This window comes from Corvus hawaiiensis, chromosome 10 (genome assembly GCF_020740725.1).
Source record: "Corvus hawaiiensis isolate bCorHaw1 chromosome 10, bCorHaw1.pri.cur, whole genome shotgun sequence".
Lineage (NCBI taxonomy): Eukaryota > Metazoa > Chordata > Aves > Passeriformes > Corvidae > Corvus > Corvus hawaiiensis.
In genome coordinates, this window is record NC_063222.1 from 5,514,082 (window position 1) to 5,540,050 (window position 25,969).

Consider the following 25,969-nt stretch of genomic DNA (forward strand, 5'->3'; position numbering starts at 1 on the left):
TCCGCAGCCCCTCGGCATCACTCCTCCAGGCTGAAGATCTCGGCCTCCTTCTCCTTCCAAAAGGCAAAGCTGCGATCGATGTAGCGGCAAATCTCCTCCCCGTCCTCCCCGGGCTCCCGAGGCCGCTGGGCCGGGCTGTGCAAAGTCCCGAAGTACCGTGCCTTGATGTCGTCGAAGCCGTCGCGCCAGCCGCGCCGCCCGGCCGCGATCTCGTCGATGACGGCGCGGTGGAAGGCCCGCACAGCCCGCCAGCCATGCCGGCCCAGCTGCTCAAACACCTCGAAACAGAGCAGGTGGCGGCCTCGGCGCTCCTCGGGGGGCAGGTCCTGCTCCAAGATGCGGAAATAGCCCAGCATGAATAGCTCCAGCGACAGGCTCTCGTACTCGGCCGGGCCGCCCCCCGCCACCGACACGAACTGCTCCGGGGAGAGCAGGGTGCGAGCGGGGGGCGGCGGCGGGGGGCGGCGGGAGGCGGCGTCCCTCCAGCCGCTCAGGAGCCTCTGGATGGCCGCCCTCTGCCGCGCCAAGCGGGCCGCCGCCCGCGCCCCGCTTCCCGCTGTCTCCCGAGGGTCCCCGGCGGCGGGCCGTAAGGGCGCGTAAGCGGAGCGTCTCCAGTGGCTCAGGAAGAGCATCACGATCCGTTCCTTCCTCAAGCTGCCCCACTCTGGCCCCGGCCCCTGCCCCTTCCCCGAGGAGCCGCCGCCGTCGGAAAACGCCTCCTCGCAGCTGATGCCTGAGTCGCTGGCGGCCTCCGCCTCGCCGCCCCCGGCCGGCGCGCTCCCCGCGGCCCCCCAGGCGGGCTCGAAGGCGCCGCGCAGGCTGCGGACGCAGACTCCGCACTGCCGGATTTCCCGCTGCGCCAGGCTGCCCCCAGGCTCCCGGGGATGCCCGCCGGCGGCGGGGAGAGCCGAGGTAGCGGCGGGGAGAGCGGAGGTGGCGGCGGGCGCCGTGACGGCAGCGCGGGGACCCTGCACCCCCTCGGCGTGGGCCAGCAGCGCTGCCAGGCTGTTGACGGCTCCGGCCAGGCGGCCGCACCAGAGGGGCAGGGGCTGCCCCGGGGCAGGCGGGGGGCTGCGGACGGAAATGCTGAGCAGCGGGGCGGGCAAGAGGGCGCGTAGCTCCCGCACCAGGCGCCGCAGCTCGCCCTGGTACACCTCGCCGCGCCGCCGCAGCCGCAGGCTCTCCACTGCCCTCTCCAACTGATGCAGGTCTGCCTCGGTCAGCAGCTCCCCGAACGGACCCAGCACGGCCTGGTGGGAGCGCGAGAAGCTCCAGGAGCCTGCATCCTGCGGAGAGAGGCGGTCAGCGACTTTCGACACCCCATGCCCCTTCTACTCCCCGTGCCCCTCGTACCTGCCCTCCCGCCGGGTCCTCGTCCGCCAGTCGGGCCCGCAGCCGCCGCACCATCACTTGCCGCTTCCACTCGGGGATGAGCCGGCCCCGCTCATCGTGCGTGGGCACCAGGGAGTCCACGTCTACCTCCGCGGGGTTCGGCCAGGGGGGCCCCACCGGCCCAGCCGTCCCGTCCTGTGTGGATACAGTCATGGGGGGCTCGAAAGGCTACAGCGGCCGAGAGGACGAGCCGGGGGCCGCGGGCCGAGCCAGCGACCTACCGGGTGGGCGAGGAAGGGCGCCGGGATCCTGGCCCGCTGCGAGGGCTTGCGGAGCTTCAGCTCCGCCGGCACCGACCTGCCGGGCTCCATCCCCTGCCGGGCCGGGCGGCTGCTGGGGGCAGAGGCGCGGGCCTCCTCCTGGGGGAGGGCAGCAAGGGGAGGTGGGCCCCAGCGCCTCCAGGGCCCCCCCCAGCTGAGGGGTGAGCCGACACATCACCCCGGTCCTTGGGGAAAACCCTTCTCGGAGGAGAGCCACGGGTGGATCTCGTTCCTTCAGAGGGACGGAGCTGAGGAATCCCTGCTGCCCGCTCTCCCCCAGAGGTGCACTACGACGCCCCTGCAGCCAAGGACCGAGCCCGGGGCCGCCCCATGGCCGCCAGCCCTTCTTGGGGCATCCCATGCCCCCAGCCCGTCCTCCCGCTCCCTGAGGTGACATTCCTCGGGGATGGGGGTGCCCACTGCCCCAGGCCCAGTGGGGTCTTACCTGCACGGGGCTGAGCTGGCTGCCGAAGTTAGGGGGTCGAGTCCTGTCGTGCCCTGCTCAGGGAACACCCAGAGGTGGTGCAGCTGCACCCCCAAAGTCCCTGTGTGGAAAGCAACGAGCAATATGGGGCAGGAGGGGAGGTTGGAGTGCTCGGGCAGCCCTGGAGAGGACAGGGGCCAGGGCTGCAGTGCTGGGGCAGGGCACAGAGGCATTGAGCATTGTATTAATATTTGATGGGGCATCGAGTGGCAGCACCAGGGCTCAGTGGGTGGAACTGGCGCTGTTCCTGGAGATAGTAGCTTGGTGGCTTGGCTCCAAGCCTTGTCCTGCTCTTGGGGCCAATGGAGAATGGCCGAGACTGGTCATGGCCCCAGGCCAGCTGCTGGGGACAGAGGAAGCCTCTTGCACGGGGCACTGAGGGCAGGTTCTGGCAGTGGGGGATCTTCAGCAGAGGGATCTGCTGCACTGCTGCCTGGGCATGTGTTACTGGCATTCAGCCACATTTGTATTCTTTCTCTCCATCACCATCCATTATATATGGCCAGGATGGACTCTTGGGGCTCACTTACATGTGAGAAATTCAATCGAGGAGCTGGAATAAAATTAGGAAGCAGCAGATCTAAGCCTATAAACACCGATTAGCTGGCGAGGATCCATTACAGAGTCAGCCTCTCAATCCCTCCCTGGCTCCAGTGCAGGCTGACACCCAGCTCTCATGGGGGGGATGAGCTTTTGCTGCCCAGCAACAGAGCCACAGTGGGAGCGAAGGTTGTGCTTTGCTGTACTGTAGGAGGGGGGAATTTGCTGAAAGCCCTTTGGTGGATGGTTGTGCCAGGGCTGTCTCCCCCAGCCCTGGAGAGCTTCTCCCAGGATTGCAGCTCTCCATAGTGCAAGGGTGTGCAGGCATGAGAGGAGAGGAGGTTCTGTCCCAAACCTCCATCTTGGCCTCATTTCTCATTCTGTTCCTTAGGAAAGCAGGCACTGGCCACTTTGGGATCTGCTCGGAGTCTCAGGGGACTTTCCCTTTCTCTCTTCTACTTTCTCTCCTTTCCCTTTCCCTCTCCCTCTTCTCCCTTTCCATTTCCCAGCTGCATACCCACAAGGATGAGCAAAGCAGCGCAGAAACAACCAAGGGTGGCCTGTCTCCTTCAGTTTCAACAACCACATTCATCCCTCTCCACCAGTTCTTCAGCTATATCCCACCCTCTACCCAAGATCCCACAATCGTATCCTTCCCTCTCCCACAGCTCCCACTCCCCCAGTGCTGCAGTAATGAGCAAACGGGCAGAAAAACAAGGCAAGGCCCATCTCAGCATCCTGGTTTTCATTTCAGAGGGGCCATGGAGGCTCCACTACAAATGGGACCAACGGGAGGAGGTGCAGGTGGTCCCCTGAGGCCAACTCTTCTGCCCCGCTCCCTCAGCAGCCACAATGGACCGTCCTGGCCTGGCCCGTTTCTGTCCAGCTCCTCCAACACTCTCTGGACACGCTGCTGGGGCACGGGGGGCACAGGGCTCCCTATCCTCATTGGAGAATCTCTGGCGCCAGCGACCTCCAGCAGCTGCCTCCTCCTGCTGCTCCTGCTGCTGCCGCTGCCGCCACCGCGCCACGAAGGGATGGAGGCGGCGGCGGTGGCGACGCGGGGCCGGCCCGGCACGGTTGTCCTGCCCCTGCAGCAGGCGGATGGCCCCAATGGGCTCTTGGCAGATGGGGCAGGTGGCAGCGGCGTCGGGGGCAGCCCGGGGCTGGATGCAGGCGTGGCAGAACACGTGTCCGCAGGGCTCCACGGCAGCGGGGCTGCGGAGGGGATCCACGCAGATGCGGCAGATCCTGACGGCTCGCGGCGCTGCTGGCTCTTGCCTGGCCTCCTCCATTGCTGCTCCCGGACCGGACTCCTCTCAGCTGCTGGCAGGACTCGAAGGCTTGGCTTCCACTGGTGGCACTCAGGTGTTCCTCGGCCTCTCGTGGGACTCACAAGCTCCTCGGTCACTGGCAGCACCCAGAGGCTCCTTGGTCACTGGCAGCACTGAGAAGCTCCTCACACACTGGCAGCGCTCCGGCTCCTCACACACTGGCAGCACTCGGAAGCTCCTCGGCTGCCGGCGTGTCCCAGGCTGAGTGCTGTGGCACTGCCCAGCGCTGGTGTCCATAGTTACCTCCCCACTGCAGGCAGAGTTCACTGCAAGCTGTGCCGAGATGGCGCCGGCCGCACGGTGCCGGCCGCTGGCCGCTCCCGGCCCCGGGAGGGCCCTGGCCCACGCGCCTCCCCACCCCTCCGAAGAAGAAGGACTGCGTGCGTTCTTGTCCTTCTTCAATATGTCATCACAGAGGTGTTACCAACGTCTCTAATTAGGCCAGCAACATGTCCATCGTCAGAGCCTTCAGGGATTGGCTCTGCTGGACAGAGTAGAAGCTTCGAGCAGCTTCTCGCTCAGAAGCTGCCTCTGGGGCTTCCCCCGCCCACCAAAAATAAACCCCAGATTGTTTTAAACTAACACACACCTTAATCATTGTATTGTGTGTACTCGCTTGTATTCAATGTTACGGTTGTTGTAATACTGTGCTGGAAAATGAAGTATGGAGACTTGTCTAAAAGAGAGTCTCAAGAAAAAGGGAGACTTGATAAATAAGACAGAGAACAGAAATTTTCAGGTCCCCTGAAGTTGCTGAATAGAGCTCTAAGACTAACTAGCAAAAAAGATAAAAGGATGTAAAGGTATGCACAAAGGAGGATAAACGTATCTGGAACCAGTGGAGAAACTGATAAAGAGGACTACAGAGAGTTTTTTTAAAGTTAGGTAACAAAAAGCAGCAGTGCATGCCCAAAGAAAAAGTTCAAAGAAAGGTCACCTGCAATATTGAAGCACTCGGTGAATGTGACCACCAGACACCCCTTATGACGACCTCCAGGACCAAAAAAGGACTTCCAGTAGAAGGCAAATGCATGCAAATTAGTTCTAGGAAAGTGGTGTTTGTGTATTAGCTGGGAGGCACATTGTGATGGATAGGTGTGATCGGGACGGAATAACAGCGGACCCTGTTATGAAGTTTCACCACAGACGTCAGATTAAAGGAGATATTATTCCGTGTGTCCGGCGCTAATAAAGAATGCCTGCTTTCTAATGCTTCAAATGAATAAAAATGTTTATTTACAGCTAATTCCACTATCAGTATCCTACTCTCTACCTAAGTTCCTACGACTATATGCTTTCCCTCCCACAGCTCCCACTCTCCTCAGTCTTGCGGTGACAAGCAAGCAGTCAGAAGAAACCAGGCGAAGCCCTCGGTGGCATCCGGGCTTTCAGTTCACACGGGCCATGGAGGCTGCCCATCGGGGGAGCACGGCGGGGCGGCGCCCGTTGTCCCCTCCGCCCAGCGCTTCCCGTTCGCTCCGCGGCCACCTGCTCTCCTCCTGCCCGTTTCTGTCCAGCTCCTCCAGCTCTCTCCGGGCACGCTGGCGGGGCACAGGGCTCGGCGGCCGATCCCCATCAGCCAATCTTCGGCGCCGGCCGCCTCCAGCAGCTGCCTCCTCCTGCTGCTCCTGCTGCTGCCGCTGCCGCCACCGCGCCACGAAGGGATGGAGGCGGCGGCGGTGGCGACGCGGGGCCGGCCCGGCACGGTTGTCCTGCCCCTGCAGCAGGCGGATGGCCCCAATGGGCTCTTGGCAGATGGGGCAGGTGGCAGCGGCGTCGGGGGCAGCCCGGGGCTGGATGCAGGCGTGGCAGAACACGTGTCCGCAGGGCTCCACGGCAGCGGGGCTGCGGAGGGGATCCACGCAGATGCGGCAGATCCTGACGGCTCGCGGCGCTGCTGGCTCTTGCCTGGCCTCCTCCATTGCTGCTCCCGGACCGGACTCCTCTCAGCTGCTGGCAGGACTCGAAGGCTTGGCTTCCACTGGTGGCACTCAGGTGTTCCTCGGCCTCTCGTGGGACTCACAAGCTCCTCGGTCACTGGCAGCACCCAGAGGCTCCTTGGTCGCTGGCAGCACTGAGAAGCTCCTCACACACTGGCAGCGCTCCGGCTCCTCACACACTGGCAGCACTCGGAAGCTCCTCGGCTGCCAGCGTGTCCCAGGCTGAGTGCTGTGGCACTGCCCAGCGCTGGTGTCCATAGTTACCTCCCCACTGCAAGTGATGGCACAGTGATCATGACTGGTGACATCACAGGGCTCTAAGGGGCACACCCAGGAGCTCCCCCATGCCCAGAGACGGACCCTGTGGCACAAAGCCGACCTGGCCGTGGGCTCAGTGCTCACCCAGCTGCCTTCCAGGCGGTCTCTGCTGGGGTGGGGCTGTGCCAGTCACACTCGCCAGGAGCTGCTCTGCAGAGCTGCTTTCCATGGTGTGTCCTGGTGCCTGGGGCTGCACCTCGCCAGGGGCAGGACCCTGCATAGCCCTTGGTTGGACTTCAGGAGGTTCCATCAGCCCATTTCTCCAGCTTGTTGAGGTCCTTGTGGGCGCAGAGTCATCCTCTGGTGTCTCTGCAGCTCCTCCCACTGTAGGAAATTCAGCAAACTTGCTGAGGGTGCCCTGGGCCCCATTATTCAGGCCACTATCAAGAAGAAACTCCCAGTACTGATGCCTGGGCTACACTTGTCAGAGACTGAAATATTATAGTTTATGGCTTAAACATTTGCATGAAGGACTTTAAAAACTGTATTACAAAAGCTGCAGAGAAGACTACCATGCCCTGAATGGGGCTCTGAGAGGCCCATCACCACTCAGGGCTGGGGAGATTCACAAAGTACAGGCTTAACACCTCCAAGGTGGAGAGCACAGCCCCAGGCCTATCAGCTGCCAGGCTGGCCCAGACCCTGCACCAAAGGGTGGAGGGAGAGAGGCTTTGGATGCGTGTTGGAAAAGCCTCTGGGCAGAGGCGCAGTGACTGCCCGTCCTCCACTGCGCAGAGGAGCCCAGCTGAGGGGCCCCTTCAGCCGGGGAAAAGCCGCAGCCGTGGGAAGGACAGCAGGGGGGCTGTCATGGCCCATCCAAGGCCCCCCAAAGTGGCCCTCAGACCCTACACCAGAGATGATGCAACAAATCCACAGTGTTGGGAGGGACAGTGTCAAACTGGCCCCTGCACGGGAGCCACGTGGGCATTCCCACCTGGCCCAAAGTGGGCATTAATCCCTGGGATTCTGTACTCTCCGGCGTGTGGCAGCGTGGTGCAGCGTGGCGCAGTGTGGCGTGGCACGGCGGCAGGGGACCCTCAGCACCGAGGAGACCAGATGGAAGGGAGCAACGAGACGTCACTGGGACTCTCGGAAGAGCGATACGCTTCCTAACCCTGTCACCTCTGTCCCTGTCCCCCTCCCCCTTTTACTATTAAATAAAATACATCCATTGTTTGGCACCAACATCTAGCCTCGTTTGGTTTTAATCTCAGTTTTGGATATATTTTGAACCTTTCAAGTTCTTTCCGGTCTATACGCAGAGACATAATTTTTCTTTGCTCTTCTGGGTCTAAACCGGATCGTAACAACACTGCTGATGATCGGCCTCCACCTCAGCTTCACGCTGCTGATCAACACCCTCTACTTAAAAACCCGGAGTACCAACAGTTAAAATCACTTGCTCACAGGGCAGAGCCTATTTGCAAAGTTCCACCTCCCCCAAGCCTCCTGCTTTCTCTGAGCTCATGAGAAATGGCTGGGTGATCATTTATCAGCCCCAGTGAGCATTTTTCCCTTCAAATACAGCAGCTTTGGAATACAACATAGAATCTGTTCAGTTGTTGGCCTCTTCCTCCACTTTTCCTGAAAATACCATTGTAGCACTCCACACCGAAACCACTGCAAGACACTGAGGTTGTTTGGCAGAGACTCTCCAGCACCAGGCACCTCCAGGGCCCTGCTGCTGCTGCCGCCATCCCTGCCACCACAGCCCCGCTGTGCGGGGAATGGAAGAGGCTGTGATGACAACAGGCCACCCCAGCACAGTTATCCACCTGCAGCTGGGAGGCCTGTGGTCACTGCGCTGCTCCCAAGTACCACTGGCAACAAATTCCACCAGTTCAAGGATTTCTGTAGGATTTTGCAGCGCTGAGAAGTTGATCTCATCTGGATTCTGTGCTGGGGAATTGCTCACCATGTTTTCGTCGCTGGCCACGTTGTCCCCGCCGGCACCGCACGGGCGCCGGCTCCATTCAGCGCCTCTCTGTATGCGGAGCGCCGAGAAAGAGAAACCGCTGCCGCCGCCTCTGCCCTTCTGCTCGCAGCAGCAGCTCAAAGTAATATTGAAGCACTCGGTGAATGTGACCACCAGACACCCCTTATGACGACCTCCAGGACCAAAAAAGGACTTCCAGTAGAAGGCAAATGCATGCAAATTAGTTCTAGGAAAGTGGTGTTTGTGTATTAGCTGGGAGGCACATTGTGATGGATAGGTGTGATCGGGACGGAATAACAACGGGCCCTGTTATGAAGTTTCACCACAGACGTCAGATTAAAGGAGATATTATTCCGTGTGTCCGGCGCTAATAAAGAATGCCTGCTTTCTAATGCTTCAAATGAATAAAAATGTTTATTTACAGCTAATTCCACTATCAGTATCCTACTCTCTACCTAAGTTCCTATGACTATATGCTTTCCCTCCCACAGCTCCCACTCTCCTCAGTCTTGCGGTGACAAGCAAGCAGTCAGAAGAAACCAGGCGAAGCCCTCGGTGGCATCCGGGCTTTCAGTTCAGAGGGGCCATGGAGGCTGCCCATCGGGGGAGCACGGCGGGGCGGCGCCCGTTGTCCCCTCCGCCCAGCGCTTCCCGTTCGCTCCGCGGCCACCTGCTCTCCTCCTGCCCGTTTCTGTCCAGCTCCTCCAGCTCTCTCCGGGCACGCTGGCGGGGCACAGGGCTCGGCGGCCGATCCCCATCAGCCAATCTTCGGCGCCGGCCACCTCCAGCAGCTGCCTCCTCCTGCTGCTCCTGCTGCTGCCGCTGCCGCCACCGCGCCACGAAGGGATGGAGGCGGCGGCGGTGGCGACGCGGGGCCGGCCCGGCACGGTTGTCCTGCCCCTGCAGCAGGCGGATGGCCCCAATGGGCTCTTGGCAGATGGGGCAGGTGGCAGCGGCGTCGGGGGCAGCCCGGGGCTGGATGCAGGCGTGGCAGAACACGTGTCCGCAGGGCTCCACGGCAGCGGGGCTGCGGAGGGGATCCACGCAGATGCGGCAGATCCTGGCGGCTCGCGGCGCTGCTGGCTCTTGCCTGGCCTCCTCCATTGCTGCTCCCGGACCTGACTCCTCTCAGCTGCTGGCAGGACTCGAAGGCTTGGCTTCCACTGGTGGCACTCAGGTGTTCCTCGGCCTCTCGTGGGACTCACAAGCTCCTCGGTCGCTGGCAGCACCCAGAGGCTCCTTGGTCGCTGGCAGCACTGAGAAGCTCCTCACACACTGGCAGCACTCGGAAGCTCCTCGGCTGCCAGCGTGTCCCAGGCTGAGTGCTGTGGCACTGCCCAGCGCTGGTGTCCATAGTTACCTCCCCACTGCAAGTGATGGCACAGTGATCATGACTGGTGACATCACAGGGCTCTAAGGGGCACACCCAGGAGCTCCCCCATGCCCAGAGACGGACCCTGTGGCACAAAGCCGACCTGGCCGTGGGCTCAGTGCTCACCCAGCTGCCTTCCAGGCGGTCTCTGCTGGGGTGGGGCTGTGCCAGTCACACTCGCCAGGAGCTGCTCTGCAGAGCTGCTTTCCATGGTGTGTCCTGGTGCCTGGGGCTGCACCTCGCCAGGGGCAGGACCCTGCATAGCCCTTGGTTGGACTTCAGGAGGTTCCATCAGCCCATTTCTCCAGCTTGTTGAGGTCCTTGTGGGCGCAGAGTCATCCTCTGGTGTCTCAGGCACTATATAGAGAACTGGGACTAATGTTCTCTTTTGGGCTTTTTCCTACACTTTAACCCCACACCCCGATCCCCACAGCTCCTGCCACAGTTTCGGAGTTTTTGCTACACTTTGCCACTCTGGGTGTGCCCGCCTCTGCCATTGCAGCTGCTGCTCTGAGGCTCCTGCTGCAGCCCATTTCGCCATCTGGAGGGGCACCGGTGCCTCTGTGGGTGAAGGAATGTAAAGGAAGCCCCTTTCTTCTCTCTCCCTCCCCTCGCCCCAGCCGCCATTACCCTGTGAGGGGAGAGGCGGCCGAGCTCGCGGCACAGCGCCCCCTGCAGGCGGGGAGTCGCCGCCCCGCCCCGCCCGGCCGGGAGCCACCAGCGCCCCTGGCGGCCGCGAGCGGAACTGCAGCGAGGGGAAGGTGCTGGCGGCCGAGAGCGGCTGGCACCGGGCTCCAGGTTCTGTTTGTTGGTGCTGCCGCTGTGGTTGGTTGTTTGTCTTGTTATATATATATATACTAGTAAAGAACTGTTATTCCTTTTCCTCTATCTCTGCCTGAAGGCCCCATAATTTCAAAGTTGTAATAATTTGGGGGAAGGGGGTCATATTTTCCATCCCAGGAAGGTTCCCACCAGCACTCTTCCCAGCACGGCCATACATGGTGCAGGAAAGGCCTTGGCTCTGTGTAAGCTCTGTTCAGCAATAACAAAAACATTTGTAGATTAGCAACCCCATGTTCAGCACAAATCCAAAACATATTCACACCAGCCATTGGGAAATTAACTCTACCCCAGCCAAAACCAACACACCTACATAACCTGAAATTTTATTCAACTTGGTGATAAAACAGAAATACATTAACATCTTTTTTATCAATTTCAATCCTCTGACATTTATTTGGAAAACAGTACTAGTTACAGATATTCTGCCACATGAAAGGGAATTTTCAATTTTCCATCCATATATTTTAAAGCATCTTTGTAATTTCCCAACATTCACAATGTCCCCCATCTTAATAGAATTAGGTAGGATTTCTCCTTTTCCTCATGCTCCTCCTGTTTATATAAAGGTTTATCGCTTCCTTCATAGCCATTTTCAATTCATATCTTTTAATCCTAAACCAGGATTTTTCAACTCTCAAACTGCTGAAAACCATAATTTGATTAAACAGCCATTTCTTATATGAATAGAACAGAAGCAAAAAGAAGTGCAGACACAAGTTTCCCTGTATCCTGACTCCTCAGTCTGTACCACATGAGTCAGAAACGAGCCCAGGCAGCAGTGACCCTGCTCGTGCCATAAGCACCCCCAAGGCTTTTACAGTGAGCCACAATGAATGAAGGTGTTGATAAAGTGAATTGAGGAAGTGTTTTTCAGCTATTAGGGCACTCCTCTGGGTCTGGGAAACTGCAGATCTGGAACTTGACCTACCACTTCCTGGCAGATGTTCTTCGCAGCAGATGGCCACTTCTCCCACCTGGACCTCTGGTTTACCTACCTGAGACTGGGATCTTCTTCCACTGCTCAGGGAGAGGAGTCCTTCCCCTGATGCACCGTGGGGTCCCTGCCATGGGAGGCAGTTCTCCGTGAACTTCTCCAGCTTGGTTCCACTCTCATGAGCAGCAGTCCTGCCAAACCTGCTGCAAGGTGAGTCTCTCCCACGGGCACACAGTCCTCCCAAAACTGCTGTGGCGTGGGTCACTCTTCCACGGGGTGCAGTCCTCCAAGGACAGGCTGCTCCAGCCTGGAAGCAGGGCCCCCCCTCTTTCCACTGGGTCTCCCACTGGATCACAGCCTCCTCCAGGCATCCACCCCCTCCAGCACGGGCACCTCCCCCAGGAGCTGTGGGTGGATCTCTGCATCCCCCGTGGATCCCCAGGGGCTGTGGGTGGATCTCTGCATCCCCCATGGATCCCCAGGGGCTGTGGGTGGATCTCTGCATCCCCTGTGGATCCCCAGGGGCTGCGGGTGGATCTCTGCATCCCCCGTGGATCCCCAGGGGCTGCGGGTGGATCTCTGCATCCCCCGTGGATGCCCAGGGGCTGTGGGTGGATCTCTGCATCCCCCGTGGATCCCCAGGGGCTGTGGGTGGATCTCTGCATCCCCTGTGGATCCCCAGGGGCTGCGGGTGGATCTCTGCATCCCCTGTGGATCCCCAGGGGCTGCGGGTGGATCTCTGCATCCCCCGTGGATCCCCAGGGGCTGTGGGTGGATCTCTGCATCCCCTGTGGATCCCCAGGGGCTGCGGGTGGATCTCTGCATCCCCCATGGATCCCCAGGGGCTGCAGGGGCCCAGCTGTTTCACCATGGTCATCACCACAGCCTGCAGAGGCATCCTGGCTCTGGTGCCTGGAGCACCTCCTGCCCCTCCTTCCCCGCTGACCTTGGTGTCTCCCTGTTGTTTCTCTCACATGTTCTCAACTCCTCCTCTTCTCTGGCTGGAATTAACAGTGTGCCCCCCTTTGTTTTGATTTTCTTCTTAAATCTGTTATCACAGAGATGTTACCAACATCTCTAATTGGCCCAGGCTTGGCCAGCAGCATGTCCATCTTCAGAGCCATCAGAGATTGGCTCTGTTGGACGTGGTGGAAGCTTCCAGCAGCTTCTCACAGAGCTGTGGCCCCCCTGCTACCAAAAACCAGGCTGTACAAAACCAACACACTGCTGAACTGCAGAAGTAGGTCCACAGCACAGGCAGCCACTTGCAAGTCCCAAGGGGAAGGAGTTCAGTTTGCTTTCTGTCACACCTGAACTTCAGACTCTGAGGCTTCCTGGTGAAAACAGCCTTCAGCTGTACCTGTGCTGAAGCTGTGCTTCAGCAGCACTCTTGGCTCACTTGCCAGAGCTCAGCATCCTGTACTTGACTGACATACATCTTACATGTATGCCAGTCACCCTGATGCCTGTGAAGATTCACCTCCTCAAGGAGACCAGGGTGTTACCAAACCCATTTCATGTACAGAGAGAAGTCTGGTGATTGCTGCTACTGCCAGTACAACTGTATGGCCAGAGCCTCCTCCCACTGAGGAAGATTCTGTTCTCACGTGTATAAAAGCAGGTCATTTGCTGGTCAGACTTTTAGAGAAGTCTCTTCAGGCTTCTCCATTCCTATTCCACCTACACACTGGATGGGAAAAAAGATCACAGACACCTGCCACCAAATGGAGCAAAACAACTTTCTGGATGTCAAGACAAGGAGATCTCCGCCCAGAGACTGTAGTTTGTGGGCAAAAAGCATTCAGTGTGGGCTATGAGAGACAAGTGTGTGTTTGGGGACACTGGGGCAAGGAGGTTGGCATCAGCATGAAGGTGCATTTGTGAAGGCCGTGGGGTGTCAGAATAAAAAGAAAATACAACAGTGTGTGTCCACATGGGTGAAAGGGAGAGGAAAGAAAACAAGCAGACAACTCCAAAGTGCTGTCTGGTGAAATGTGTCATGTTCCAGAGGACAATAAAGCTTTGCAGAGGTAGGGACAGCATGTTTTACCTGCTCAAGCATCCTCCTGAGGTCAGCGTTGAATTTATTACTTTGTATTCTCTTCTTCCAGGGTTGCAACTATGCACTGTAGACATTCCAGGATCGTCTCCGACAGTCATGACAGCTGTTCCCGTCCTGTGATGGCCTGCCGGGTATTCAGAGAGATTATGTGAGCTGGTGCCACGTGAACATTAGAAGGGTGTTAGAAAAAACATGTCAGGGAGAGTGACTGGACCAGGAACGGTCAGTGTTAAGCCACTTCTTCTCCAAGAGACACCAAGGGAAGAAGAGGCACTGGGGCAAGGTGGGGGGTAACGGGACAAGAGGCACGGAGAAGCAGGGACAAGAGGCACTCGTGGGACGAGGCTGGAGGAGACACCGGGGCTTAACGCGGGGGAACGAAGAGGCACGGGGAGGGGGTTGCTGGTAAGGAAGGGGGTTAAAGAGGGAGGTCCCGAGCCCAGCGGAGCTACCGGGGCCTGCCGGTACCTGCCGAGGCCGCGCCCCGGGCTCTGGCAGGGACGCCGGCGCGGCCCCGGAACTGAGGCGTCGCCAGGGCCGCGCCCCGGGTTTGTTGTTAGCAACGCCGCGATGGCGGAGCGGGCGCCCCTGCCCGACTCGGTGCTGGTGCAGGTCCTGGCGCTGCTGCCGCTGCGGGACCGGCTGCGAGCGGCCAGGTAGGGCCTCCCCGGGCGGGACCGCCTGCCGCTTCTCCGGCCCGGCGCTGACGGCTGCTCGCCTCCCCGCAGGGTCTGCCGGCGGTGGCAGCAGCTGGCGCAGGACCGAGCGGTCTGGACACATGTGGATCTGAGCCCTCACCGGGTACGGGCCGCCTGTCCGCACAGCGGGGCGGGGGGCGGACACAGTTCCGCTGTGGGCAGGAGGGATGGAGGGAGGCGAGACCACCCCACTGTGGACAGGGACTGAGACTGGGGGGGCGGTCAGATCACCCCGCTGCAGGCAGAAGCTGAGGGGAATGGGGGGAACCACCCCACTGCGACAGGGGTGCCTTTCCCCACGCCATCCCCTGGAGCTAGGCCCTTTCATCCCCCCAGATCACCCGCCGCACGCTGTGGCACCTGGTGCGCCACCGCCTCCCTGACAGCCTGTGCACCCTGCGGATGCGGGGCATGCCTCGCTCGGGCGGCAAGCAGCGGCTCCTCTCACCGGCACTGCTGGCTGCCCTTCGGAAGCGCTGTCCCCAGCTCCATCGGCTGTGCCTGACCGAGACAGACCTCCGCCATGTCCCGTACGAGAGCATGCCCTCTTCTGTCACCACACTGGAGCTGAGCCTCTGCGACATCCCCGATGCCTGGTTCTGCGTCTCCCCTTCGGTGCCACCACCACAGGTACAACACCTCACTATCCACAGCATTCCCACCTTTTCTGACCATCATCTTCTTGGCATTTCCTCACAGAACCACTTGAAGACACTGAGCCTTTGTGGCACCTACCGCATCACTGATATGGGGATCCAAGCAGCAGCTCCACACCTGGAAGAGCTTGAACGTCTGATTCTGCGGCACTGCATCATTGGTGATGCTGCCATGGTATTCATTGGGCGCCACATGAAGCAGCTCCGCTACCTGGAAATCAGCAATGCCTACTTCCTGACAAACAGGGGGCTGGTTGCTATTGTGACACTGGAGCACCTGGAGACCCTGTGCCTTGACCTCTATGATTTGGTCTCCCTTGGTACTGTTATTGCTTTGTTGCAAGTGCTGCCTCGCCTGAACCACCTCAAATTAGGTGGAACTTGCTTTGAAGATGAACTCCTCGATAAAATTCAGGAGAATTTTCCACATTGCACCATATCTCACACTCCTTGATAGCCTGAAGTGCTATCCTTCCTTACTACACCTGAAGTGCTCCTTTTGTTTTGGTAAAGCCTGTTTTCCTGTACATAGCTGTGGGACAGAATTCCCATTGGCCTTAAAATATTACGGTTTTTCACATAAATATGTTAAAAAGCTGTCATGTAAATAAGTTTGTTAACAAGCTTTTGGTAGGTTTCCCCGCTCCTTGTTTTCCATGGATCAGAGGAATAGGAAAGCTGGGAAGCACACCCAGCCGTTGGGAACCCCACTGACCAAAAACTGGCTGGGGTGATGACAAGTTTAAGCTCTGTCTTCTCCTCTTTCTCCACTGCTGAGGACCAGGCAGCAGTGTAATGAGTGCAGAATTCAAGGAGTGAAGTGAGACACCCTTCTGTCACTGAAAAAACAGACCTGGCAGCCAAAACCTCATGATTTCCAATTCCTTCTCCTTTCCTTCAAATTTGGATCTTCAAGTCACTTGTCAGACTGGTCACGAGGATTCCTGAACACCTGGTCCCAAGAGCCAGACATCCCGTTTGCCCCTGGGCATTGCTGGGGCTGTCGTTACCTCTGGGTTTTGCTGGTAACATCCACGTTTTCTCATCATCTGTTGTCTCCATTCACTTCCTCTTCCTCCCTCATCCCCCAATTTCATAACACCAGATAACCACCCAAATGTTGTTATGTTGTTATTATTAATTTTTATTCTATATTTTAAAGCGAATATTGTATTTATTTTAAAAAACTTGCAAGCTTTTAACTTTAATTTGAACCCCTGTTTTTAGGGCTTGGGGGTTTTTTAACCTGCTTCGGCATCTCTCCTGCCCTTTAGGACACCCTTCCTTTTGACAAGAGCATCCTACAGGAAACGGAGCAGGACAACTAATGCCTCAGTTGAGCTTTTTCTGCCTTGTTTTCATCCCAAGCGCCCCCTGCCCTCCATTCAGCTGCAGCACATGCAATAAACCTTTGGGTTTTAGACAGTCCTGGATGGCAGTGACCCTCCTTGTGGTGAAATCCTCATTGCTCTCGGGTGGCCTTTGTGCCCTGGACTCTTTCTTGTTCCTAAACCCAGTCTCAGGGTAGCTTCAGGGCTAATATCCAAAGGTAAAATGTGCTTTGGAAAGCATCCCAAGGCTGCTGACTTAGTAACTACCGCTCCGTGTTTATCCCAGGCAAGGAGATTAACACTGGTGGAATTAGTCTCATTAAAACCTCCAGCTTTATCTGTTCCAGCACTCTCTGGGATGGGGAGGGACAGTACGACAGGGAAAGGGAAAATTAAAAGCAGTAAAAATCCATCAATCAGTCAAGGCACAGTGAGATGCAGCAAGAACCTCGACGTTCTCCTGATCTTTGCACCAGGATCTTTGCAATCCTGATGGCACAAAAACAGAATTTAACATCCCCACAGTCACAACATGCCAGTTTTCCATTAACTAACTGCTAAACAGGGGACAACAATTACAAGTTGATATGGTGCAAAGTGGAGTGTTTCAGGTTTGGAAGCAGGAGGGGAGCTGTAAATATTGGATGACTATGGGCAAATTAGGGGCATAAAAGACTGAAAGGTCTTTAACCAGAAGTTCTGGTTCTACTCACCGTCCCCACATACCTACTTGAAGCTCTTTGGAGGGCTGTTCTTGATCTTTGTTTCTTCTGATTTCCAAATTCAAGGGGTTTCTACTCAGTTCATCTCCATTTCATCTTTTGCTGACTTGAGCATTTCTTCCCCCAACCCCACCTTCTAGGTATTCATATGCACATCATTACATCAAAGCCCAAATGTTTTTAAAAATACATAATAAATGTCCAACAGAGACAGCTAAACCTTCAGCAAAGCCAGGACATGGAACTGGTCTTAGCATTCTGAAAGGAGTAGCAGTCCACAGCCCTCTAAGTGAATAGAAAACTCAGAGAAGCCATAACATTTGGGGCTATCAGTCATTGCAGGGAACAACCATTGATTACCAAGCTGCTGCTTTGCCTCTTCACGCACCAACTTGCACACATGTACCACGATTTCATACATGTACGTATTTAATATTCAGATCCAGGTCTTTTATCAGACCCAAATCCATTTTATTTTCTCGGCCATGTGTATCTGCTCATGCCTTCTGTGGTAATTTCCAAAGTATTTCCTATCTTCCAGACCCGCTCATTTTCACACTTGGAGTAAACCCCCTCAGAAACCAGAGAATTTGTCCCTTTTTAAATCCAAACAGATGGGGAAGAATCACAATAAAAGCACAAACTGCCTGAGGGATGACGGGGGACGGGACGAGGCGAGACCGGAGATGCAACACCGGGAACACCGGGGAGGAACGAAGAGGCACCGGCAGCCGGGGAGTGATAGGGACAGGGGGCAAGGGGCACCGAGCAGGTGACAGGGACAAGAGGCATAGAGAAGCAGGGACAAAAGGCACCGAGCAGGGAACACGGGGACAAGAGGCACCGTGGGGCGGGCGAGACTGGAGGAGACACCGGGGCTTAACGCGGGGGAACGAAGAGGCACGGGGAGGGGGTTGCTGGTAAGGAAGGGGGTTAAAGAGGGAGGTCCCGAGCCCAGCGGAGCTACCGGGGCCTGCCGGTACCTGCCGAGGCCGCGCCCCGGGCTCTGGCAGGGACGCCGGCGCGGCCCCGGAACTGAGGCGTCGCCAGGGCCGCGCCCCGGGTTTGTTGTTAGCAACGCCGCGATGGCGGAGCGGGCGCCCCTGCCCGACTCGGTGCTGGTGCAGGTCCTGGCGCTGCTGCCGCTGCGGGACCGGCTGCGAGCGGCCAGGTAGGGCTTCCCCGGGCGGGACCGGCTGCGAGCGGCCAGGTAGGGCCTCCCCGGGCGGGACCGGCTGCGAGCGGCCAGGTAGGGCCTCCCCGGGCGGGACCGGCCGCCTGCCGCTTCCCCGGCCCGGCGCTGACGGCTGCTCGCCTCCCCGCAGGGTCTGCCGGCGGTGGCAGCAGCTGGCGCAGGACCGAGCGGTCCGGACACATGTGGATCTGAGCCCTCACCGGGTACGGGCCCAAAGCCCTCTCAGCCCCCTCAGACCCCACACCCCTCTCAGCCCTCACAGCCCCATAGCGCTCTAAGCTCCCATAGCCCTCAATGCTGTCTCATTCCCCATAGCCCCCATAGTCCCCACAGCCCCCTGAACTCTCATAGCCCTCACAGGTCTCACAACCCTCACAGCCCCCACAGCTCTTCATAACCCCCATAACCCTTCACAGCCCTCACTGCACTCTAAGAGTGGCAGAATGTGACAGTACATACAGCTGAAAAGGAAAGTACATGGCACCGGCATGTTTTGACAGAAGCAGTTTTCTGGACTGCTTCTGTCTTGACGCATTTCTCTGTGCGAGAAGTAGATGGACATTTCAGACTCTGAGAGACTGAAAGTGCATGATGCTACGGAATACAGCTGAGAATGAAAGTGCAGTGCACCATGATTGTGTGTGCAGTTTTCAGGCTGCAAGAAAAGTAACTGCCGCTTGACTGTGGTGCGAATACAAGTTTGCAAACGTAAGGAAAGGTCAGAGAAGTCTTTCTATTCTGGCACATTTTCTTTGAGAGCAGCGGACTTTGGATGTCCACAAGGGATGGTTCGGAGATAACCACGGCGGACCCCCGTCTCTGTCAAGCAGCCAGCGCCGCTCAGCAGCTCCAGTAGATGGGGCTGTGTGCCTATAAACCAGCCCAAGGCGCCGCTCCCGGGGTGGACACGGCTGGTCACGGCCCTCACACGAAACGCGTCAGGACACAAAGGCTTTGCTGACCTTCCCGTTCCACGTGCAACCTCTTATCTGCGCCACACTCACACGGCAACACGAACTCCTTCCCAATTATATGTGCTAATATGTTTTTTCACTCTCACAGAGCCCAGCTGCAACACTGAAAACATCCAACAAAAATATAACTCACGAAAAGTGCCAGGTGAGAAAGCTCTTGCTGGCTGCTACTTCAACGGCACCGAAGTATGTGCTTCAAACTGCAGCACAATCCCTGCTGTCTGCACTCTCCTTCTCAGCTCTGTGTACCATCACAATCCTTCAGTCTCACGGAGTCAGAATACAAAACTGAACCCTACCACTGATTGCTCAGACATTAAAGGTACCAGGACAAAAAGATCAACAGCTGGGCTTTTACATTCCCCCTGTAATGGTTCAACAGCTCTAACCAATACCACTGTATACTAGGAAAATCACTTGAATTGACCAAGACCACCCTATGTGTGGATCCAAAATTATTTTCCTTGTCAGAGAAGGAAACTATGACCCCCATCTCAAAAGAAATGTGATCCTGTCTCCAAAACAGAAAACGTCTGGGAAGTGATCCCATACAAAGGTGCTAGGACACTGTTACTGGGCATTACCTCCCCTAGGCTGTACACCAAGACTCAGGATAGCTGCTTACTTTGCCCAAAATAAATGTAGAGCTAAAAATTTCAGAAGACCGCCTCTGAAATGTGGAGATGACATCCCTAATTGCAGACAGTGCAAAGCTGCTTCCACCCAAAGGTGCCAGACAAAAAGAACTGCTGATATCCCTTTCATTCCCAGGGAACCTGATAATTGGCTGCTCAAACACTGGGACTGTGTGCTTTCATTCTTGTCGAAGAGCACTCTCATCACTTTCTGAAGGTTAACTCCAAAATTTGGATACCAATACGGTAATTGCAAGTACTGGGGGATTGCTCCCACACAGAATGTGCTAGGACAGAAAGTTTCTCCTGCCTGCTGCAGCCTATCATCTGCATCTGAAACACTGAGCCTAAGTGTACCCATGTAAAAGCACTGCCACACATATTCAGGAACCCCCAGCCAAAAACTGGACACCAACTCCAATATTACATACATCCAAGATTACTCCTGCACAAAAGGTGCACTGCACTTTCATTCTCAGCTATCTTACATAGCATCATGCCCTTTCAGTCTCTGAGAGTCCAAAATGTCTTGCTGGAGTTTACTTCCCCACAGTACCTTATCATCTGCTCTGCAAAAACTAGGACTACATCCTTTACTTCCCAAGGAAAGGCACTCCACTTCCTGAACCCCATCCTAGAAATATGGAGCCAACAATCACAAATTTTATATGCCTTGGTGTGGGCAAATGACTAGGGACCCTGTGGACAGGTAACTGGGCGCACAGTTAGAGGAAACTGAGTATATTAGCATTTTAACAGGAGTTGCAATGGTATGGAAATTATAGGGTAAATCACAGTTGCTGCTCCCTGGATGGAATGTGGTTGGTGTGACTTGAAACCTAGTTCATGGTGACTCCACATGCACCTGCTAAGGGGATGCAATGGAGGGTGGAGCAGAGTGGAGATAGTCTGGCCAGGCTCTGTGGAAATCCTTACATGATGGTACTTTACAGCTAATAAACCACATACCACCTGCCAGCCAGGGGAGGTAGAGGAACATGTCCTACAGCTGAGCCAGCAACTGTGGCAAAATTCCTCTCCTTAGATCAACATGATTCATTAAAGCCCAATAATAATGTTAACTCACCCCTCCATTCCAAAGTTATCTCTCTCCAAGGTATGACCACCCCTCACTGGGCATGTGCTCTATATTATTTTTGCCTGTATCTTTAAAAGCGAAGAGAATTTTATACCAATCAGTAAGAAAGATATTCATGACTGGAGTCACTCAAGCTCCACCTAAACCCAAAGAAATAGAATATAAATAAGTCGAGAATGGCGTAAAAGTAAGGAAGACTCCATTGTAACTGCTGGGATCAGTGGATGGGCTGAACCTGTCTTCTCCCCCATAGGGACACCTATTGGGTATATATAGGATAAGAATCATACTCCATGCACATTGAATATTTTATTGGGAATTAGAGCATGTCTGTATATTCCTTCAAGTATATTTTTGCACTCAGATACTACCACTGACAATCTTTGAACCTTAACCTGTCACGATTTTATATTAATAAAGAGTGTTATTCCATAAACTGTCAGTGTGAATCCTTCCTGGGCACTGGCAGTCACTGGCAGTGGGTAACACCCTCAAATAAAGGAGAAGACCTGCTGAGGGCTCTCCCTTTTGCTGTTAGTGTGTTTCTCTAAGTCAGAAAACCACCCTCCGATCCAGTAGGACTGCTCAGTGAAGGGTACCCCTAACAGGATGCTGACAGACTGATCGGGAACAAGGGTCTTGGCTTTCCTGGGAAGCTGACAGAGAAATTAAACACTAAGGGTCAAGTAAATCTCCCCACACTAAGAGTCAAGAATGCCTCACCTTTTCACATGACACTTGGATTTTCTACACCAGAGGTGTCAGAACAGAAAGCTGAGGCTAGTCTTTACTCAGCAGCCTGTCATGTGCACCTGAAACACTAGGCCTAGCTGCTTTCCTTCCCTTTCTACGGCTCTCTTGCCTTACTTTACATACCGTGCTGCTGCCATGACTTACCTACCCCTCCCTTGCCTTGTGCTGCCTTTCCTCCCTTCCTTGGGTGAGCTCGGTGAATTTAATTGCTTTTCCTACTCTCCAGTTCTATGAGTTAGAGCTGCTGCAGTGTTACAGTGGGAATGCAAAAGCCAAGCTGTTGAGCTTTTTGTCTTGGTACCTTTAGTGTGTGAGCCATCAGTGGTGCCATTCAGGTTTGGCTCCTGACTCTGTGAGACCGAAGGATTACGATGGTACACAGAGCTGAGAAGGAAAGTGCAGACAGCAGGGTATGTGCTGCAGTTTGGTGGGTGCAGCTGCAGTTCTGGCCAGCAACAACTTTCTCAGCTGGCACTTCTACGAGCTACGCTTTTGCCAGAGGTTTTCAAGTTTGTAGCTGGACTCCATGAGATAGAAAATATTTACGAGCACGGAGGAGTTCGTTTTGAGTGTGATGCAAGTACGAATTTGTACTTGGAAATGGAAGATCAGCGAAATCTTTCTGTCCTGACACAGTTCATTTGAGAGCAGTGACGTTTTGAACTCGGATCCGCACTTCGGGTGGTTTAGAGCTAGGCAAGGTGCATTTCCTTCTTTCGCAAGTACACACCGCCATCGTGCGGCGCACTTTATGAGCGCTGACAGCGCCCAGGTAAAGGTCACGCCCCTTCTGTCCTGGCATAGTTGGTGTAGGGGTTCCGTTGTGGATCCTGGCTCTTCGACACTGAAAAAATGTGATCCAGCATAGAGCTGGGAAGGAAGACGAATTCTCTCGCTGTTGGCTGTGCAGTTTATAGGCTGCAAAAGAAAAGTGAATTCCAGCACGGCCTCTTTCTTCTCTAGAACCAGTTCATTCCCATAGGAAGGAAAGAGCATAGGCCCAGTGTTTCAGGTGCTGATGAGAGGTGGCCCACAGGAGGCCAAGGCCAGCCAGACCCATCTGTCCTGGTAGCTTTCAACTGAGATTAACGCTTTGATATATTGAATTTTAGAGGTGCATTCGAAATTTCCCTCATAGGCTCCCAGATGAGAATGACAGTTCATTTCCATTGTAAGGAAAGCACATAACCCCGGTGTTTCAGGTGCACTTCCAAGGGGAGGCCAAGCCCAGCCAGACCCACCAGACCCTGGCAGCTTTTGTCTAGGAAGCAATCCAAGGACATTTGCAGTTTTAGGTGGTGGAATCCCAACTTTGGACAGGGGCACGAGGCTGAAAAGGATGGCTCTTTTCCACGGAAAGGAAAGCCTGGAGCCCCAGTGTCTCATGAGCAGCTGAGAAGTGGCCCATAGGAGGCCAAGGCCAGCCGCATCCATCAGTCCTGGCAGCTTTTGTCTGGGAGCAATTCTCAGATGTTCATAGTTTTAGCAGGCAGATTCCCACTTCTGTCACCAGGCACCTGGCCTCAAAGGACAGCTCTTTTCCACAGGAAGGAAAGCCCAGTGCTCTGGGGCAGCTGAGAGCAGCCCCCGGGAGGCCAAGGCCAGTGACACCTGTCAGTCTGGCAGCTTTTGTCTGGGAGTAATCCTTGGATGTACACAATTTTGGGAGGCAGAATTCCAATTTCAGCCATGGAGGCCTGGCCACAAGGGACAGATCTTTTCCACAGGAAGGACAGCCCAGTGTCCGAATGTCTCAGGGCAGCTGAGAGGCATTCCCATGGCCCTGCCTGTTGATCCTGGGAGGCTGACCCCCACCCCCATCACTCTTGGCCCTGCCTATCAATCACTCTGAGTGGATGACTCCACATCTCAATTACTCTTAGTACCACCTGTCAATCCATCTCCTGGGCTGATCCCACCTGTCAATCACTTTTATTCCAGCCTGTCAGCCACTGACAGGCTTATTCTACCTGTCGATCATTCCTGTCCGATCAATGCCCTCACAGAGATCCCATACCCCCTCAGAGTCCTCACAGATCCCCCATTAGCCCTCACAGCCCCCATAGCACTCCAAGCCCCTTTAGCCATCACAGCCACCACAGCCCTCACAGCCCCCAGAGCCTTCTCAGTCCTCACAGACCCCACGGCCCTCACAGACCAGATAGCTCTAAAAGGCCCCATAGCCCTCACAGTCACCTCAGACCTCATGGCCCCCATAGCACTTACAGACCACAATGCCCAGAGCACCTCTAGCCCTCCCAGACCCCAGGGCCCCAACACTTATCTCAGCCCTCCCACCCCATCTGTCTGTCAGAGCCCCTGGAAACCTCACAGACCCCATAAACCCTCACTGGCCTCACAGCCCCCAAAGCCCTAAGAGTACTCAAAGACCCCACAGATCCCATAGCCTTTCAGGCCCCTATAGCACTCAGAGCCCACAGAACCCCAACAGCCATCTAGGTCCCACTGCCCCCAAAGCCTCCATAGCCCTCACAGCCCTGAAGGACATGACAGACCCCACAGCCCTCCAAGCCCCTCCAAGCCCCACAGGTGCCCAGATGGCCCTCACAGACCCCACAGCTCTCACAAACTCACGAGCCCTCAGAGCCCATAACTACCACAGAGCTCACACCCCCCACAGCCCTCACTACAGCCCTCAGAGACATCATACATTACAGACCCCTCTCAGCCCCTAGAGTTCTCACAGCCCCCACAGCCAGCTCCACCCTTACAGACACCACTGACCTCACAGACCCCATAGCCCTCATATTGCTCAAAGCCCAATAGCCAACACTGCCACCACAGAACTCATAGCCCCTATAGCACTCAGACCACACAGCCCCATAGGCCTTCAAAAAAGCCCTGAGAGCCCTAAGAGCCCACAGAGATGCTATACCCCTCCAAGACCTCATAGCTGTCACAGCCCTCTCAGCTCTAACATGTTGGTGATGAGATCAAATGAAAAGAAAAAATCTAAATGTAAAGAAAAAATCTGAGTGTCGGTGATGAAAGCACACTGATACAATGTTGTAGTTTCTGAGCTCCACAGGTGTTGTTTTTCTTCTTCCTTTTTTCCCTTTCTCATGTGAGCTCCTTTTTATTAGTCCATTACAGAAAAACAACCGTGCTCTAATTGGACCCCAGAATCTCTGCTAATTTTGTAACACAAAACATGTCTCAAGCATTCCATTCACATGACTGTCTTCAGCCACAGTAAGTTGCACACATGGTGGGTTTCCACTGAAGTAATTTCTCACAGCATCCCCAGCAAACACGCAGACTGGCAGAGCCTGTAGGGTCAACATTCTCTTGTTCTAACCTCGATTAAGATGCCAGGCATTCCACACTAGCAGATCTCACAGCCAGGAGAGCCCTCAGACACCACAGAGCCATCTCAGTCCTCACTGAGGACCCTACAGGCTCCACAACTGCCCTCACAATCCTCAAACCCCCTCACAGCTCTCACAGCCACCAGAGCCCTCATAAGACCTCACAGCTTCCATAGCCCTCGTAGCCCCCTCAGCTCACACAGACCCCATAGCCAGGCGAGCCCTTAGAGATGCCATAGCTCTCACAGACCCAATAACCCTGCACAGACCACAAAGCCCTCAGAGCACTGGAAGATTTCACAGCCCCCATAGCTGTCTAAGCCCCTTTAGCTGTCTAAGCCCTTTTAGCTGTCAAAGACCTCACAAACTCCATTACCCTCCAAGCCCCTGCAGCCCTCACAGCCACCAGAGCCCACACAGCCTTCACAGACCCCACAGCCCTCTGTCACCACAGACCTCATGGCCCTCATAGCACCCACAGCCCCTGTATCCCTCACAGGCCTCTCAGCTCTAACAGACCCCACAGCTATGAAAGCCCTCACAGCCCTTACAGCTCTTCAAGCCCCCAAACACCTCAGAGCCTTCACAGCCCCCACAGACTTCAAAGCCTCTGCAGCTCTCAGAGCCCCCAGCCCTAAGAGCCTTCATAGCCCTCTCAACCATCACAGCACACACAGGCTGCTTAAGCTGCTTTAGCCCCCCGACCTCCTCAGCCCCAGTATCACTCTAAGCCCCCACAGCCCCATAGCCCTCAGAGCCCCCAAAGACCTCAGAGACCCCTCAGGCCAGTCATCCCTCACAGCCTCCATCGACCTCAAAGCCCTCATAGTCCTCTAGCCCTCACAGAGCCCATAGCCCTTCACAGCCGACACAGCCCTCAGGGACCCCGTAGCCCTAGACATCCCACATAGCCCTCACAGCCCCGTATCACGCACAGCCCTCATACCGCAGAGCCCTCGCAGTCTCCACAGTTTTCCCAGCCGCCACAGCCCTCAAATATCTCCTTGCCCCCACAGCCCTCTCAGTTCTCCCAGACCTCACAGCCCTCACAAGCCCCGCAGGATGCTCCCCGCACAGCCCCATCCCTCCTCAGCTGTCACAACCCTCACGATCCCCGCGCACGCGCCTGCGCCTCACGATCCCCCGCGCATGCGCACCCCCC

The 25,969-nt window shown here is 55.9% G+C and overlaps 2 protein-coding genes across 2 annotated transcripts; one reads left to right on the forward strand and one right to left on the reverse strand.

Moving 5' to 3' along the window:
• Positions 1-12: 12 nt before the first annotated feature.
• Positions 13-3,971, reverse strand: ESPNL (espin like). The gene is made up of 5 exons (XM_048314646.1): positions 3,755-3,971; positions 2,098-2,150; positions 1,614-1,751; positions 1,320-1,527; positions 13-1,279 (listed from the first exon to the last, which is right to left on the reverse strand). Exons 1-5 carry the CDS (start codon positions 3,969-3,971, stop codon positions 18-20), a joined length of 1,878 nt encoding a protein of 625 aa, XP_048170603.1. The 3' UTR covers positions 13-17.
• A 9,936-nt stretch (positions 3,972-13,907) lies between these two features.
• FBXL12 (F-box and leucine rich repeat protein 12) lies at positions 13,908-16,512 on the forward strand. The gene is made up of 3 exons (XM_048315028.1): positions 13,908-14,071; positions 14,144-14,216; positions 14,450-16,512. The coding sequence occupies exons 1-3, from the start codon at positions 13,986-13,988 to the stop codon at positions 15,221-15,223; spliced, it is 933 nt and encodes a 310-aa protein (XP_048170985.1). The 5' UTR covers positions 13,908-13,985; the 3' UTR covers positions 15,224-16,512.
• The last annotated feature ends 9,457 nt before the right edge of the window (positions 16,513-25,969 follow it).